The sequence below is a fragment of the Pongo pygmaeus genome, chromosome 4, assembly GCF_028885625.2.
Source record: "Pongo pygmaeus isolate AG05252 chromosome 4, NHGRI_mPonPyg2-v2.0_pri, whole genome shotgun sequence".
NCBI classification, from domain to species: Eukaryota; Metazoa; Chordata; class Mammalia; order Primates; family Hominidae; genus Pongo; species Pongo pygmaeus.
Genome location: NC_072377.2, coordinates 182,212,537 through 182,226,659, shown reverse-complemented (window position 1 = coordinate 182,226,659; position 14,123 = coordinate 182,212,537). Strand labels below are relative to the sequence as shown.

General features: G+C 54.7%; 1 protein-coding gene across 4 annotated transcripts in view; it reads left to right on the top strand.

Moving 5' to 3' along the window:
* The window catches only part of CDHR2 (cadherin related family member 2), a 54,393-nt gene that overhangs the window by 29,933 nt on the left and 10,337 nt on the right, over positions 1-14,123 (top strand). For all 4 annotated transcript variants that reach the window (XR_010126464.1, XM_054487168.2, XM_054487169.2 and 1 more), the window contains exons 7-19: positions 2,598-2,687; positions 3,596-3,721; positions 3,792-3,938; positions 4,018-4,093; positions 4,236-4,351; positions 4,464-4,697; positions 5,912-6,067; positions 6,150-6,311; positions 6,551-6,612; positions 6,882-7,125; positions 9,834-10,073; positions 12,674-12,743; positions 12,894-13,499. Coding sequence is in view for 3 of the 4 variants with exons in the window: in XM_054487168.2 (XP_054343143.1) it covers positions 2,598-2,687; positions 3,596-3,721; positions 3,792-3,938; positions 4,018-4,093; positions 4,236-4,351; positions 4,464-4,697; positions 5,912-6,067; positions 6,150-6,311; positions 6,551-6,612; positions 6,882-7,125; positions 9,834-10,073; positions 12,674-12,743; positions 12,894-13,499 (2,329 nt within the window). In the remaining variant the exon portion in view is untranslated. The remainder of the gene's footprint in view (positions 1-2,597; positions 2,688-3,595; positions 3,722-3,791; positions 3,939-4,017; positions 4,094-4,235; positions 4,352-4,463; positions 4,698-5,911; positions 6,068-6,149; positions 6,312-6,550; positions 6,613-6,881; positions 7,126-9,833; positions 10,074-12,673; positions 12,744-12,893; positions 13,500-14,123) is intronic.

Genomic DNA, 14,123 nt, shown 5'->3' with positions numbered 1-14,123 from the left:
GTTAGGAATTCTTTCAGTGATGAAAGCAAAAAAAAAAAAAGGGAGTTGATTTTTTTCATGTAGACGGAGTCTCGCTCTGTTGCCCAGGCTGGAGTGCAGTGGCGCGATCTCGGCTCGCTGCAAACTCCGCCTCCTGGGTTCACACCATTCTCCTGCCTCAGCCTCTCAAGTAGCTGGGACTACAGGCACCCGCCACTACGCCCGCCTAATTTTTTGTATTTTTAGTAGAGACGGGGTTTCACTGTGTTAGCCAGGATGGTCTCGATCTCCTGACCTTGTGATCTGCCCACCTTGGCCTCCCAAAGTGCTGGGATTACAGGCGTGAGCCACTGCGCCCGGCCTCATGTATCTAAAAAATTTAGAGGTACCTCAGACTTCAGGCATGGCTAGATCCAGGTACTCAAGTCATATCTTGATTTGATTTGAGCCAAATCATATCGTGAAATTTGATTTGAAATCATATCTTCAGGCATGGCTGGATCCAGGTACTCAAATCACATCAAGATATGATTTGAGTTTCTCTCCTCCTCTCAGCTCTGCTTCTCTTATTGCCTCCATCCTGGGGGACGAGAGGCAAGTCTCTCATGTGGTGATAAAAGTACAGGCTCGCCGGGCACGGTGGCTCACCCCTGTAATCCCAGCACTTTGGGAGGCTGAGGCGGGCGGATCACCTGAGGTCGGGAGTTCGAGACCAGCGTGACCAACATGGAGAAACCCCGTCTCTACTGAAAAAAAAAAAAAAAAAAATTAGCCGGGTGTGGTGGCGCATGCCTGTAATCCCAGCTACTCAGGAGGCTGAGGCAGGAGAATTGCTTGAACCTGGGAGGCAGAGGTTGCAGTGAGCCGAGATCACACCATTGCGCTCCAGCCTGGGCAACAAGAACAAAACTCCATCTCAAAAATAAATAAATAAATAAATAAATAAATAAATAAATAAATAAATAAATTTAGAAAGTACAGGCTCACATTGAGGAGACCGTCTCTTTCTCAATCTTTCCAGCCCAAAGCCCAGGGCTGACTTTCCTTGGCTCGTTTTAGGTCATGTGCTGTCCTCGAGCCAATTTAGGGGTATGGAAGGCTCTCATGGGTTAGGTCTGCATCATGGGCCTTCCCCGCAGCAAGGGGGAGGAGTGGGGACAGTTCCACTTAAGCTACATGGATGGAAAGGAGGTTCTCTGATGATCACTGGGCAGCAAATACCACCACTCCTGAACCTCCATTGCCATGTGCCTGCAAAGACCTTCCAGGTGGGGGCCCCACGCCAGGCCAGACACGTGTGGTCTGGACAGCCATGCGAGGGGCTCTGATGCAATGCCTCAGCACCCAACACTGTCTAGGTGCTAAGGTTACCTGGGGAGCAAGATGGACCTGGTTGCTACTCTCAGCAGCTCACCTTCTAGGGAAGGCCACAGACAGGAACCAATGAAACAAAATAAGCAGAATGGATTTCAGATGGCGGTGAGCCCCACGATGAGCACGAGACAAGGCAAAGTGAGGGAAGTGACCGCAGCGGGCGCTGCTTTAGGTTGAAGGGTCAGGAAAGGCCTCTCTGAGTTGAGGGCATCTGAACAGAGAGACCTGAATGGCAAGAAGGAGCTGGCAGGGGATGCTCCAGGAAGGGGTGCTCCAGGCAGGGGGAACGACAGGTGCAAAGCCCTGAGGCAGGAACAAGCTCAGCCAGTGTGGTTGGAGGGGAGGGTGAGGAGGAGGTCAGGTCAGAGAGGCGGGTGGCAGCCCAGGCTCGAAGGAGTCTGGACTGTGATCTGGGCAGAATGGGGGGACTCTTGGGGATTTGAAGCACAAGAGTGATGTGGTCTGATTCATGATTTTCAAAGATCTCCGTGGCCACAATTAGGAAGTACAGGTCGTGGCCGGGCGCGGTGGCTCACACCTATAATCCTAGGACTTTGGGAGGCTGAGGCGGGTGGATCACCTGAGGTCAGGAGTTCGACACCAGCCTGGCCAACACAGCAAAACCCTGTCTCTATTAAAAATACAAAAAAAAAAAAAAATTAGCTAGGCATGGTGGTGGGCGCCTATAATCCCAGCTACTGGGGAGGCCGAGGCAGGAGAATCGCTTAAACCCAGGGGGCAGAGGTTACAGTGAGCCGAGATCGTGCCCCTTCACTCCAGCCTGGGCGAAAGAGTGAAACTCCATCTCAGAAAAAAAAAAAAGGAGGTAGAGTTGATGTGTACAGGAGCCCAGGAGCAGAGTTCTTCCCAAAGAAGCCTCCAGCTCTGTAGAGCGCTGTTTGAAACCCATGGCTATAGACTGTAGAGAGCACATGGGATGTCTGAGTGTGCAGTGGCACAGTGAGGCTGGGCTCTAGAATGATCCCTCATCCTGGTTCTGAGGGGCTCCGAAAATCAGAAGCCAGCTCAGGTGGTGGAGAGGCTGTGTGGGGAGGGGAGGAGGGAGATCCTCCTGCCGCCCCGCACCCCCAGCTGCCTTCCACCTGCAGCCCTGGTGGGAAGGACAGGGGAACCCTGTCCCCATGAGTGCACAGCTGAGGACACTGAAGCTCAGGGCGGCAGTGACGGACAAGGGAGAGGAGGAGCTGGATTTGAGCTCGTAGGTGATGAGTCCCTCCCTTCAGACCCTGCCCGTAGGCAGCGTGGTGTTCTCCGTGCTGGCTGTGGATAAAGACATGGGGTCTGCAGGCATGGTCGTGTACTCCATAGAGAAGGTGAGTGTGAAGGGGGCCCCGACCGCCTTTGTGACCGCCAGGGGGCAGCATCTCCACAGACAACCCACAGGGCCTGAACGTTGGGGTGGGGACATTGGTCCTGCCTTGGCCCAGCCCTGGTCCCCAAACCGTCCTCTGGCCACCAGCCCCCCTCCCCGGAAACCTCGCCTTGCCGGCTTGCCTAAAGAGGGTGCCTGCTGCAGACCAGACCCTTCTTCCTGCCTGCCTGCTCCCAGGTCTTGTCCAAATTCCACAGACAATAAGGGGTGTGTAAACCCATTTCTCATGGAAACAGACTTGCTGTTGATAGTGCCATTAACCGAGCACCAATCGCGTGCCTGGCACATACCGTACAGTCGCCCCTTGGTATCCATGAGGACTTGGCTCCAGGATCCCTGAGGACACCAAAATCCATGGCTGCTCAAGTCCCTGACATGCCACGGGGTAGCATTTGCATGTAACCTAGACACATCCTCCTGTGTGCTTTAAATCACCTCTAGGTTACCTCCAATACCAGTGCAATGCAAATACTATGTAAATATAGCATGTTATGCTATATTGTTTAGGGAATCATGGCAAGGGAAAAAGTTTGTACACCTTCAGTACAGACACAACCATTGTGAGCATAGCTACAGTTTTGATCTGTGGCTGGTCAAATCTGTGGATGTGGAACCCACAGAGATGGAGGGCCGACTGCATCTTATTGGATCCTCCTTTCAACCCACTGAGGGTTGTCACCAGCCCCATTTCCTGGAGCTGGAAACTGAGGCTCTGAGATGTCATGTGACCTGGTGCCGGTGGCGTGACTGGTCAGTGGCAGAGCTGGGGCCTTCCCTGCGTTGCTCAGAATGGGGTCCTCGGTGCAGGGCTGTCCCTAGGGAGCCTGACCCAAGTCTGCTCTGCCCCAGGTCATCCCTAGCACTGGGGACAGTGAGCATCTCTTCCGGATCCTGGCCAATGGCTCCATCGTCCTCAATGGCAGCCTCAGCTACAACAACAAGAGCGCTTTCTACCAGCTGGAGCTGAAGGCCTGTGTGAGTGGGGGTGCTGGCAGGCGGGCCTAGGACCCACGGCGCTGGCTCACGGGCGGCCATCTCCCCACAGGACTTGGGTGGCATGTACAACAACAGCTTCATCATCCAGTGCTCCCTGCCTGTCTTCCTGTCCATCTCCGTGGTGGACCAGCCTGACCTTGACCCCCAGTTTGTCAGGGAGTTTTACTCGGCCTCTGTGGCTGAGGATGCAGCCAAGGTGCATGGGGGACCTGCGGGGTGTGGGTGGAAGCGGGAGGCGTGGACGTTTGAGGAGCACTGACCAGGCCCCATTCCAGGGAACCTCGGTGCTGACAGTGGAGGCTGTGGATGGCGACAAAGGCGTCAATGACCCCGTGATCTACAGCATCTCCTGTGAGAACGGGGTGTCCCCAGGCCAGGGCTGGGCCGGGGCTGGGGTGGGGTCTCCGTCAGAGCCCCTGGAGGCAATGGGGCTGGGGCTCCGTCAGAGCCACTGGAGCAGCTGTTGCAGCTGTTCCGCCTGTCTCCTTGCCAGACTCCACGCGGCCCGGCTGGTTTGACATCGGGGCAGATGGGGTGATCAGGGTCAAGGGCTCCCTGGACCGTGAGCAGCTGCTGGAGGAGGATGAGGAGGTGCAGCTGCAGGTCACGGTGAGCAAAGGCCCCACCACCCCTGTCAGAACCCTGCTCTCTAACCTCTGGCCTTTGATCTCTCTCTCTGAGCACTGGCTCTCTGCCCTCTGCCCTCTGCTCTGTGCCTCAGGCCACCGAGACACACCTCAACATCTACGGGCAGGAGGCCAAGGTGAGCATCTGGGTGACAGTGAGAGTGATGGACGTCAATGACCACAAACCTGAGTTTTACAACTGCAGCATCCCAGCCTGCACCTTCACCCCCGAAGAGGCCCAAGTGAACTTCACTGGCTACGTGGATGAGCATGCCTCCCCCCGCATCCCCATCGATGACCTCACCATGGTGGTCTACGACCCAGACAAGGCAGGCGTGGTGGCGTGGGTGTGGGCGGGGGTGGCTAGGGGAGGCCAGTGGGAGCCTGGATCGAGTGACGGTGTCATGTGGTGCTGGGTGGCGGTGCTGGTGGTGCAGGGTGTGATGGCGGAGAATGGGGGTGCTGGGTGCTCTCTGGAAGCCTGTGTTGGTGAGCAGTGTCATCCTCTGGGCGATCTGTGTGGGGCTGAATAGAAGGCCATGCTGAGTGGAGGCTGACGTTGAACATCAGATGATGCTGAGTAGAACATCATTGTCCGTGGTGATGGGTGGCTGGCAAGGTCTCCTGGCATTGGGCGGCCATGATTTGGGTAGTCCTGGGAACTGGGGGAGGCTGAGCAGTGTTGGGACAAGTGGCCTGAGGGTGTGAGGTGGGAGGGTGCTCTTTTTTTTTTTTTTTGAGATGGAATTTCGCTCTGTCACCCAGGCTGGAGTGCAATGGCCCAATCTTGGCCCACTGCAACCTCTGCCTCCCAGGTTGAAGTGATTCTCCTGCCTCAGCCTCCCAAGTAGCTGTGATTACAGGCGTGCACCACCTCGCCCAGCTAATTTTTGTGTTTTTAGTAGAGATGGAGTTTCACCATGTTGGCCAGGCTGGTCTTGAACTCCTGACCTCAAGTGATCCACCTGCCTTGGCCTCCCAAAGTGCTGGGATTCCAGGCGTGAGCCACCGCGCCCAGCCATGGGAGGGCACTCTTAAGTGGAGGCTGCAGTGAGAGGTGGGTAACATGGTGGCACTGGAGGATGAGTAACTCTGGAGGGTGTGTGGTGTTAGGTGATACTGAGGGGCTGGGAATGTTGCGTGGAGGACAGCGTCGGGTGGGGTTAGGTTGGCCAGAAGGGTGGCACTGGCCAGTGGGGTGACGTAGGGTGTGAGTGGTGTTTGGTGTTGCTGTGGGGGCTGGGGGTGGGGGATGTGAAGGGTGGGTGGGAGGGACAGTTGACAGGAGTGAGGGGTGTGTGTCCAGGCTCCAGCCCAGGTCTGGGACCCACAGTGCCTAGGGAGCTGTCTTCTACCGAGTCCGCATTTGCAGGAACTGGTGACCAGCCCAGCCTCCTGCACCCTCTCTCGCAGTCTTTTGAGAGCCCCTTTCCATGGGACCTTATTGGGCGGGGCGTCCAGGGATAGGAGCCTGGGGACTGGGGGAAGATGCAGGTGGGCAGAGCAGGGGGAGAGGTCCCTGCTAGACAGCCCACCTTTACAGGGCAGCAATGGCACCTTCCTGTTGTCGCTCGGGGGCCCCGACGCAGAAGCCTTCAGCGTCTCCCCGGAGCGGGCAGCGGGCTCAGCCTCCGTTCAGGTGCTGGTGAGAGTGTCTGCACTGGTGGACTACGAAAGGCAGACGGTGATGGCGGTGCAGGTGAGGGCTGCTTTGGGGTGCCGGGGGCAGAAGCCGAGGGGCACTTGGGCCCCACAGCGGCTGCCTCCTCCCCTGCCCCCAGGTTGTGGCCACAGACTCCGTCAGCCAGAACTTCTCCGTCGCCATGGTGACCATCCACCTTAGAGACGTTAACGACCACAGGCCCACATTTCCCCAGAGCTTGTACATCCTCACGGTGCCAGAGCACAGCGCCACCGGCTCTGTGGTCACCGACAGCATCCACGTGAGTGATGTGGACACAGTGGGGCTGTGGGGTCCCAGCAAGTGGGTATGCATGTGTGAGTGTGAGAGTGTGTGTGAGTGTGTGTATGTGTGAGATGGGCGTGGCCATGAGTGAATCTGAGTGTGCTGGGGATTCTCCCTTTGCGTGAGGAAGCACGACAGCTCTGTCCCCACGAGCTGCATGGGTGGCGGTGCGTGCATCGCCTCCACACAGCACCCTGCCGTGTCTCTGCCTCACAGGCCACGGACCCAGACACAGGCGCGTGGGGCCAAATTACCTACAGCCTGCTCCCAGGAAATGGGTAAGGGCTCAGGGTGGGCCGTGGGCAGGTGGGTGAGCAGGGCCCAGGCCCACCTCTCTGCCTCTCTGCGGAGATAGAATAGCTGGGGAAGACCGAAGGCACTCAGTTACATTTCAATTTCAGATAAACAAGGAATGAGTTTTTAAAATAATGAATATGTTGCATATACTGCATGGGATATGCTGAAATATTTGTTGTCGTATATCTGAAATTCACACTGAAATGGGCATCCTGTGTCTCTGTTTGCTGAACCTGGCCCCTCTGAGCAGGGCAGACCTCTTCCAAGTGGATCCCGTCTCAGGGACGGTGACGGTGAGGAATGGTGAGCTGCTGGACCGGGAGAGTCAGGCCGTGTACTACCTGACGCTGCAGGCCACAGACGGCGGGAACCTGTCCTCCTCCACCACGCTGCAGATCCACCTGCTGGACATCAACGACAACGCACCCGTGGTTAGCGGCTCCTACAACATCTTCATCCAGGAGGAGGAGGGCAAGGTCTCCGTGGCCATCCAGGTGTGAGCCCGCCTGGACCTGGGGGGTGCGGCTGGGGGACGGGACCAAGCCTGCTCTGTGGGCATGCTGGCCCTGGTTGAAGTCGGGGCTCCCCTGTGTGGCTCTGAGACAGTCACTCAGAGTCTCTGTTTCCTCTCAGGAAATGAAGAAAATTATAGCCTTACTCTCAGGGTCATTGGGGAATAATTTAATGACTTGTGTGAGGAGCTCAGCACTGGGCCTGCCACAGAGCAATCCCTCAAAAACATACACTTCTTTTTTATTTACCCACCTGCCCCACTCCAAAAAGGACTTGAGGTGGCTTAGATAAATAGTAAGATAAAAATATGAAAGAAATAAGAAAAAAGAGAAAATAAGGGTGGCATTTGTTAAAGGGCACAAAGGTAAAATTAGAACCCAGTGCTACAGAATTGCTCGGAGTAAGCTGCAAATTCTGATCTGAGCTTCGTGGAGGCCAAAGCAAAAAGGGAAATGAGATCAGTGGCCAGGTTCACAGAGTTCATGAGATAAAAACCCACTAGTGGCTCCAGAGAAACACCGGGGAGTAGCTTCCTCCCTCGTCCTGAGGAGTTCGGAAGCTTCGCCCCTGAGGCATCTTGTGAGAAGTGAGAAACTAGGTCCTCAGAGTGACAATCTGGTGGCCACAGAGCCCTCCCATCTTTCCAGGACTGTGTAGTTTCCAGAGCATGTTCCTATCCCTGATCTCTTGACCAGCTTTTGAAGCAGGCAGTCTAATAGTTCCCATTTCGCAGGAGACAACAGGCTCAGAAAGGTTAAGTGATTTTCTGTGGTTACACAGCCAGTAAATGATGGCTCTGGGGCTGCAGCCCAGACCTCTCTGGCCCTGAAGCCTTGGCCTTTCCTTCGTCCTGCTTGGCACTTCTCCCCTGGTCTGTGAGCTCCTTGGAACAGGAGCATTTCTGGTCGGCCGCTGTAACCGTGGTGCCCAGCGTGAGCCCCAGGAAGCACTTGATGAATTAACTGGCCTGAGTTCAGGGCACCAAGGGATGAGCAGACAGGATGAGGCTTTTGGAAAAAAAAAAACATCTCCAGCTGCTTTCAAAGGATGCAGGTAATAAACAAGTTCCCAGCAGAATGAAATGGAGGAGCTGAAGGTGGAGACCGGCCGGGAGGAAGGAAAGAATTGGTTGAGTCAGAGTGGTCCCACTCTGGATTCAAGGCCACGTTTGCTGAGCACTTACCCAGTCTTTGGCTGGGCCCTGGGTCCTCAGAGATGAGTCCACCACCGTTCCTGCCCCAAAGCAGCTCCCAGTTAGGAAGAGGGTGTCAGACAGTCACCCAGCGGTGTCACCTGTGCTATGTTGCGGCCCAGAGAAAGTGCCAACCTGGCCTGGAGTCAGGCAGGGAAGGTGTGGGGGGCATCGGGGTGAGGGAACAGAACCTGCAAAGTCCTGGCGGCACAGAGGAACCCGCTGTGTTATCCATGCTGGTTCACCCCAAAGGCAAACCAAGCATGCCTTCAGGGCCCTGGCAGGGCAGGAACACACACACACTCACACACGCACTCACACACGCACTCACACACAACTCACACACACACACATGCACTCACAGACATACAAAGTGGGTGAAGAATCAGCTATTAAAAACATATAGCACTGACGGCCGGGCATGATGGCTCATGCCTGTAATCCCAGCACTTTGGGAGGCCGAGGTGGGTGGATCACTTGAGGTCACGAGTTCGAAACCAGCCTGGCCAACATAGCGAAACGCCATCTCTACTAAAATTACAAAAATTAGCTGGGTGTGATGGTGCATGCCTGTAATCCCAGCTACTTGGGAGGCTGAGGCAGGAGAATCACTTGAATCCAGGAATTGGAAGCTGCAGTGAGCTGAGATCATGCCACTGCACTCCACTCTGGGCAACAGAGCGAGACTCCACCTCAAAAAAAAAAAAAAAAAAGAAAGAAAAAAAAGAAAACAAAACAAAACAAAAGAAAGGCCAGACGTGGTGGCTCACGCCTGTATGTAATCCCAGCACTTTGGGAAGCTGAGCCGGGTGGATCACCTGAGGTTAGGAGTTCAAGACCAGCCTGGCCAACATGGTGAAACCCCGTCTCTACTAAAAAATACAAAAAATTAGCCTGGTGTGGTGGCGGGCGCCTGTAAACCCAGCTACTTAGGAGGCTGAGGCAGGAGAATCGCTTGAACCCAGGAGGAGGAGTTTGCAGTGAGCCAAGATTGTGCCACTGCACTCCAGCCTGGGCAACAAGAGCGAAACTGTATGAAAGAAAAAAGAAAAAAGAAAAAATATGTATATAGCATTGAAGTAGTCATTATGGGAAAATGAGAATCTTGCTGGACTTCACACTTATGAGTTTAAAACTTTCTTTGAATGTCTACAATTTCCTGCCCCCGTATCCCTCTTCCTGCTAGAATATCAGTAGCAAAAGGGCCTGTCTTGATGACGGCTGTATTCTTTCTTTGCACCTGGAACGGGGCTGGGCATGTAGGTCCACAGTGGCCATTTGTGAGATGAAAGAATGGCCTCAGTGCTGAAGATCTCAGAAGCTCTTGCAAACTGCTGACCTGAGATGGGAAACTGGGGCTGGGAGATGGGCCCAGGGACTCCAGGCCTGATTACTGCCTGCGTGGGCCAGCGCTGGAGAGGAGGGTCCGGCTGCATCGGAGGGGCTGGGGGCTGGGAATGCCGATGGCCGATGGCCAACCCCTGCTTACCTGCACAGGCCCACGACAATGATGAGCCGGGCACCAACAACAGCCGTCTGCTCTTCAGCCTGCTGCCTGGCCCCTACAGCCACAACTTCTCCTTGGACCCTGACACAGGGCTCCTCAGAAACCTGGGGCCCCTGGACAGAGAGGCCATTGACCCTGCCCTGGAGGGCCGCATTGTGCTGACAGTGCTTGTGTCTGACTGCGGCGATCCTGTCCTCAGCACCAAAGTCAATGTCACCATCACTGTGGAGGTAAGTCCTGGCTTAGCCAGGATGGGCCCAGGGGACTCCCAAGCCGATAGCCAGCCCCTCCAGCTTGAGTCACACTTCTGCCCTCTGCAGCCAGCCTGCCTGGGTTACAATCCCGCTCACTCGTATGGCCCCAGGCAATTACTCAGCCTCCCTAGGCACTCAGGCGCCTCGTCTATCAAACGGGTGAAAAAGGTTAAAGATTAAGTGAGTTAATGAATGGAAAGTGCTTGGTAGAGTGCCTGACCTATGGACAGTATCAGTGAATATCAGCTCTAATTGTCACTCATAAAGTCCCACCTGAAACCCTCCTGTCTCCCTGCCACCATTGAAAAGCAAAGGGAAGGGGTGAAAATCAGCATTGCTGGTGTCTACTGCACATCAGGGCATCCGCCAAGGTCGGGCTGGTTATTACCATTTTGTTTTTATTTATCTATTGATTTATTTATTTTTGAGACAGGGTCTCCCTTTGTCACCCAGGCTGGAGCGCAATAGTACCATCATGGCTCACTGCAGACTCAACCTCCCAGGCTCAAGCGATCCTCCTGCCTCAGCCTCCTGAGTAGTTGGGACTATGGGCACATGCCACCATGCCTGGTTAATTTTTTTATTTTTGTAGAGATGGGGTTTTTCCATGTTGCCCAGGCTGGTCTTGAACTCCCAAGCTCAAGCGATCCACCCGCCTTGGCCTCCTAAGTAGCTAAGACTAAAGATATGTGCCACCATGCCTGGCTAATTTGGCTAATTTTTAATATTTATTTTTCATAGAAACAGAGTCTCACTTACTGTCCAGGCCAATTTCGAACTGTTGGCCTCAAGCGACCCTCTCAACTCAGCCTCGCAAAATGCTGGGATTACAGGCATAAGTCACTGAGCCCGGTTTATTACCATTTTATTGATTGAGCAACTGAGGCGGGCCTGGTTGCGGTGGCTCATGCCAAAAAACTCAGTACTTTGGGAGGCCAAGGTGAGAGGATTGCTTGAGCCCAGGAGTTCGAGACTGGGATGGGCAACATAGCGAGACCCCATCTCTACTAAAATAAAAAATTAGCCAGGCATGGTGGCATGTACCTGAAGTCCCAGCTACTTGGAAGGCTGAGGCAGGTGGATCATTTCAGCCCAGGAGGTTGAGGCTGCAGTGAGCTATGATGATGCCACTGCAATCCGGCCTGTGAGACAGAGCAAGACTCTGTCTCAAAAAAAGAAACTGAGGCACAGAGAGGTTCAGTACCTTGCCTGGGGGTCACAAAATTGGGTTTTGACTCCAGTCAGTCTGGTTCTAAGGCTGCCACCAGCCCACAAGGCACCGTCCTCTGGAACAGTATTGTGACAAATGTGCACCTCTGTCGTGTCTGTGATGTGGATGGCACCCCATAGGGTTGTGCAGTGCACAGCCTGCACCACTGCACATAGCAGCCCTGTGTCCCCTGGACTGGGATGTGCCATTTTCACACAAGGGTCAGAGAGTGAGACCTCAGAAATGAAGAAAACGAAACAGAATGAGGACTTGCTGGTTGTCCTTGGGGTGGGAGGGCTGCAAAGAGAGAACTTCATTTCCTGAGTGAACAGGTTTCTTCACCCCTGTGAGCCGTCCTCACAATTGCCGTTATTAGTGGGGACTACTACCCCATTTTGCAGATGAGGACACTGAGGTCCAGAGAGGTCAAGGTCACACATGAGGCAGAGGTGGAGCAAGATGTGACTCAGTGCTCTTAGCCACTCCTGTGAGTTAGGGTAACCTTGAGAATGCAGCTGGTCTTGTGCGTGGAGCCAGTAATGTCATCTCTGGGAAATTAGCAGCAGAAAAGACATCTAGCTAAGGTGCAAGAATGTTGTCTTCCAAATGTTCGTTCTAGGGTTATTCAGAAAAACAAACACCTGTTATGTGACCCACAAACCCGGGAAGGGCTGGAGTGCTCAGGGCACCCCCCAAGCACATGCCAGTGTTAGGGGACACAGAGGAGGGCAGAGTCACCTCCGGGCTGTGACAATAGTTGCAGGGCTCCAGCTGTGCCCAGTGGGCTAGGGCTGGCCACAGAGGTGAGAGCCAAAAACAGCTGGTGTCTGAGGCAGGAGCAGGTCTAAGCTTCCGCAGGTCCCTGGAGCCCAGCTCTGACTGAGCACAGAGCTGGTGTCACGGGCTCGGTTGTGTGCAGGAGGGACGGGTAGGAGGGGACAAAGGAAAGTGTGGGCCTTGGAGCCTTTGTGGACATATAACGGTATTGGTGCCAACACAATAAATCCGAGAGATGGGAGTCAAGCTGGGCCAGGCAGGGCCGCAGGTGGGGACCCAGAACTGTGCTTCCAGAAAGCAGGGTCTAGAACAAGTTCTGAGCTGTGGTCAGAGAAACAGGAAGCAAGCAGGGCTTCCTGAGGATGGATATGTAAGGCCAAGGTCCCACTGTAGGTCCCTGAACCCCAGGTGTGTGACCTGGGCAACTTCCCTCCTCTCACAGCCTGTTTCCTCATCTGGGAAGTGGGCAGTGAGGTCTGAGGCACTAGTAGAGTCCGTGCCTCGGAGCACAGGGGTTATTGGTTTCTCAGATTGACTCTGGGGAGGGTGAGATTGGATCCCGGGGACTCAGACCTGTCTCTGCCTGCAGGACATCAATGATAACCTGCCCATCTTCAATCAGTCCAGCTACAACTTTATGGTGAAGGAGGAGGATCCGGGTACGTGCTCCCTGGGCCAGGAGAGACACTGGGGCTGGGGCCCAACGTGGCTTTGTCAGGGTGGACCTGGAGTTCCAAGAGAGGCAAGGGCAGAGGAAGCTTCCGATGGCGGGGCCAGGAGTCCTTCCGAGCTCTGCCCCTTGTCCACAGGAGTGCTAGTGGGCGTGGTGAAGGCCTGGGACGCGGACCAGACGGAAGCCAACAACCGCATCAGCTTCAGCCTGTCAGGGAGTGGTGCCAACTTCTTCATGATCCGAGGCTTGGTGCTGGGGGCTGGGTGGGCTGAGGGCTACCTCCGGCTGCCCCCGGACGTGAGCCTGGACTACGAGACACAGCCCGTCTTCAACTTGACAGTGAGTGCCGAGAACCCAGACCCCCAGGGGGGTGAGACCATAGTAGATGTCCGCGTGGATGTGAAAGATGTGAACGACAATCCCCCCACCCTGGATGTAGCCTCACTCCGGGGCATCCGTGTGGCTGAGAATGGCTCGCAGCACGGCCAGGTGGCTGTGGTGGTTGCTTCGGATGTGGACACCAGCTCCCAGCTGGAGATACAGCTTGTGAACATTCTCTGCACCAAGGCTGGGGTCGATGTGGGCAGCCTGTGCTGGGGCTGGTTCTCAGTGGCGGCCAACGGCTCTGTGTACATCAACCAGAGCAAAGCCATTGACTACGAGGCCTGTGACCTGGTCACGCTGGTTGTGCGGGCCTGTGACCTAGCCACGGACCCCGGCTTCCAGGCCTACAGCAACAATGGTAAGGGGGCCTGTCCTTGCAGAGCTTGGCAGGCCACAGCTTAGGGGCTGCGGGAAGGAGCCCTGGGCTGGAACTCACAAGGTCTGGGCTCAGATCTTGGCTCCAGCCCTTTCCAGCTGCAAATACTGGGAAAGTCCCAAACCCTCTCCAAGCTTCAGTTTCCCCATCTGTCCAGTGGAGTTGGGCAGTAGGGTGAGCTGTGAAGATTCAATGAGAACATGGATGTGTGGCATTTATTGCAGTGCCTGGCATGCAGTAGCATCAAATTAATGCTATGATTTTACAAGATGCTGTGAAAGAAAGATAACACTGCAGAGCCAGATGTGTGCTTGTATCCCACTTCTGACACCAAATAGCAATAATAATCCCATTAACAACTAGCATATATTGAGTCCTTACGACAGCCAAGCACTACACCAGGCACCTTGTAAGAATTTTTGCATTTCCACACAACCCATGGGGCAGGTGGTCCCTATCCAATTTTATAGATGAGGAAACTGAGGCAGAAAGTGGGCATTTAAACAGCCAGCTTATATAGTTAGAATGTGTCAGTATAATGTCATAGGTGAGACCTACCTAGGCTGGGCCCAATCCTGGCCCACCACTATTGCTGTGTGACTTTGA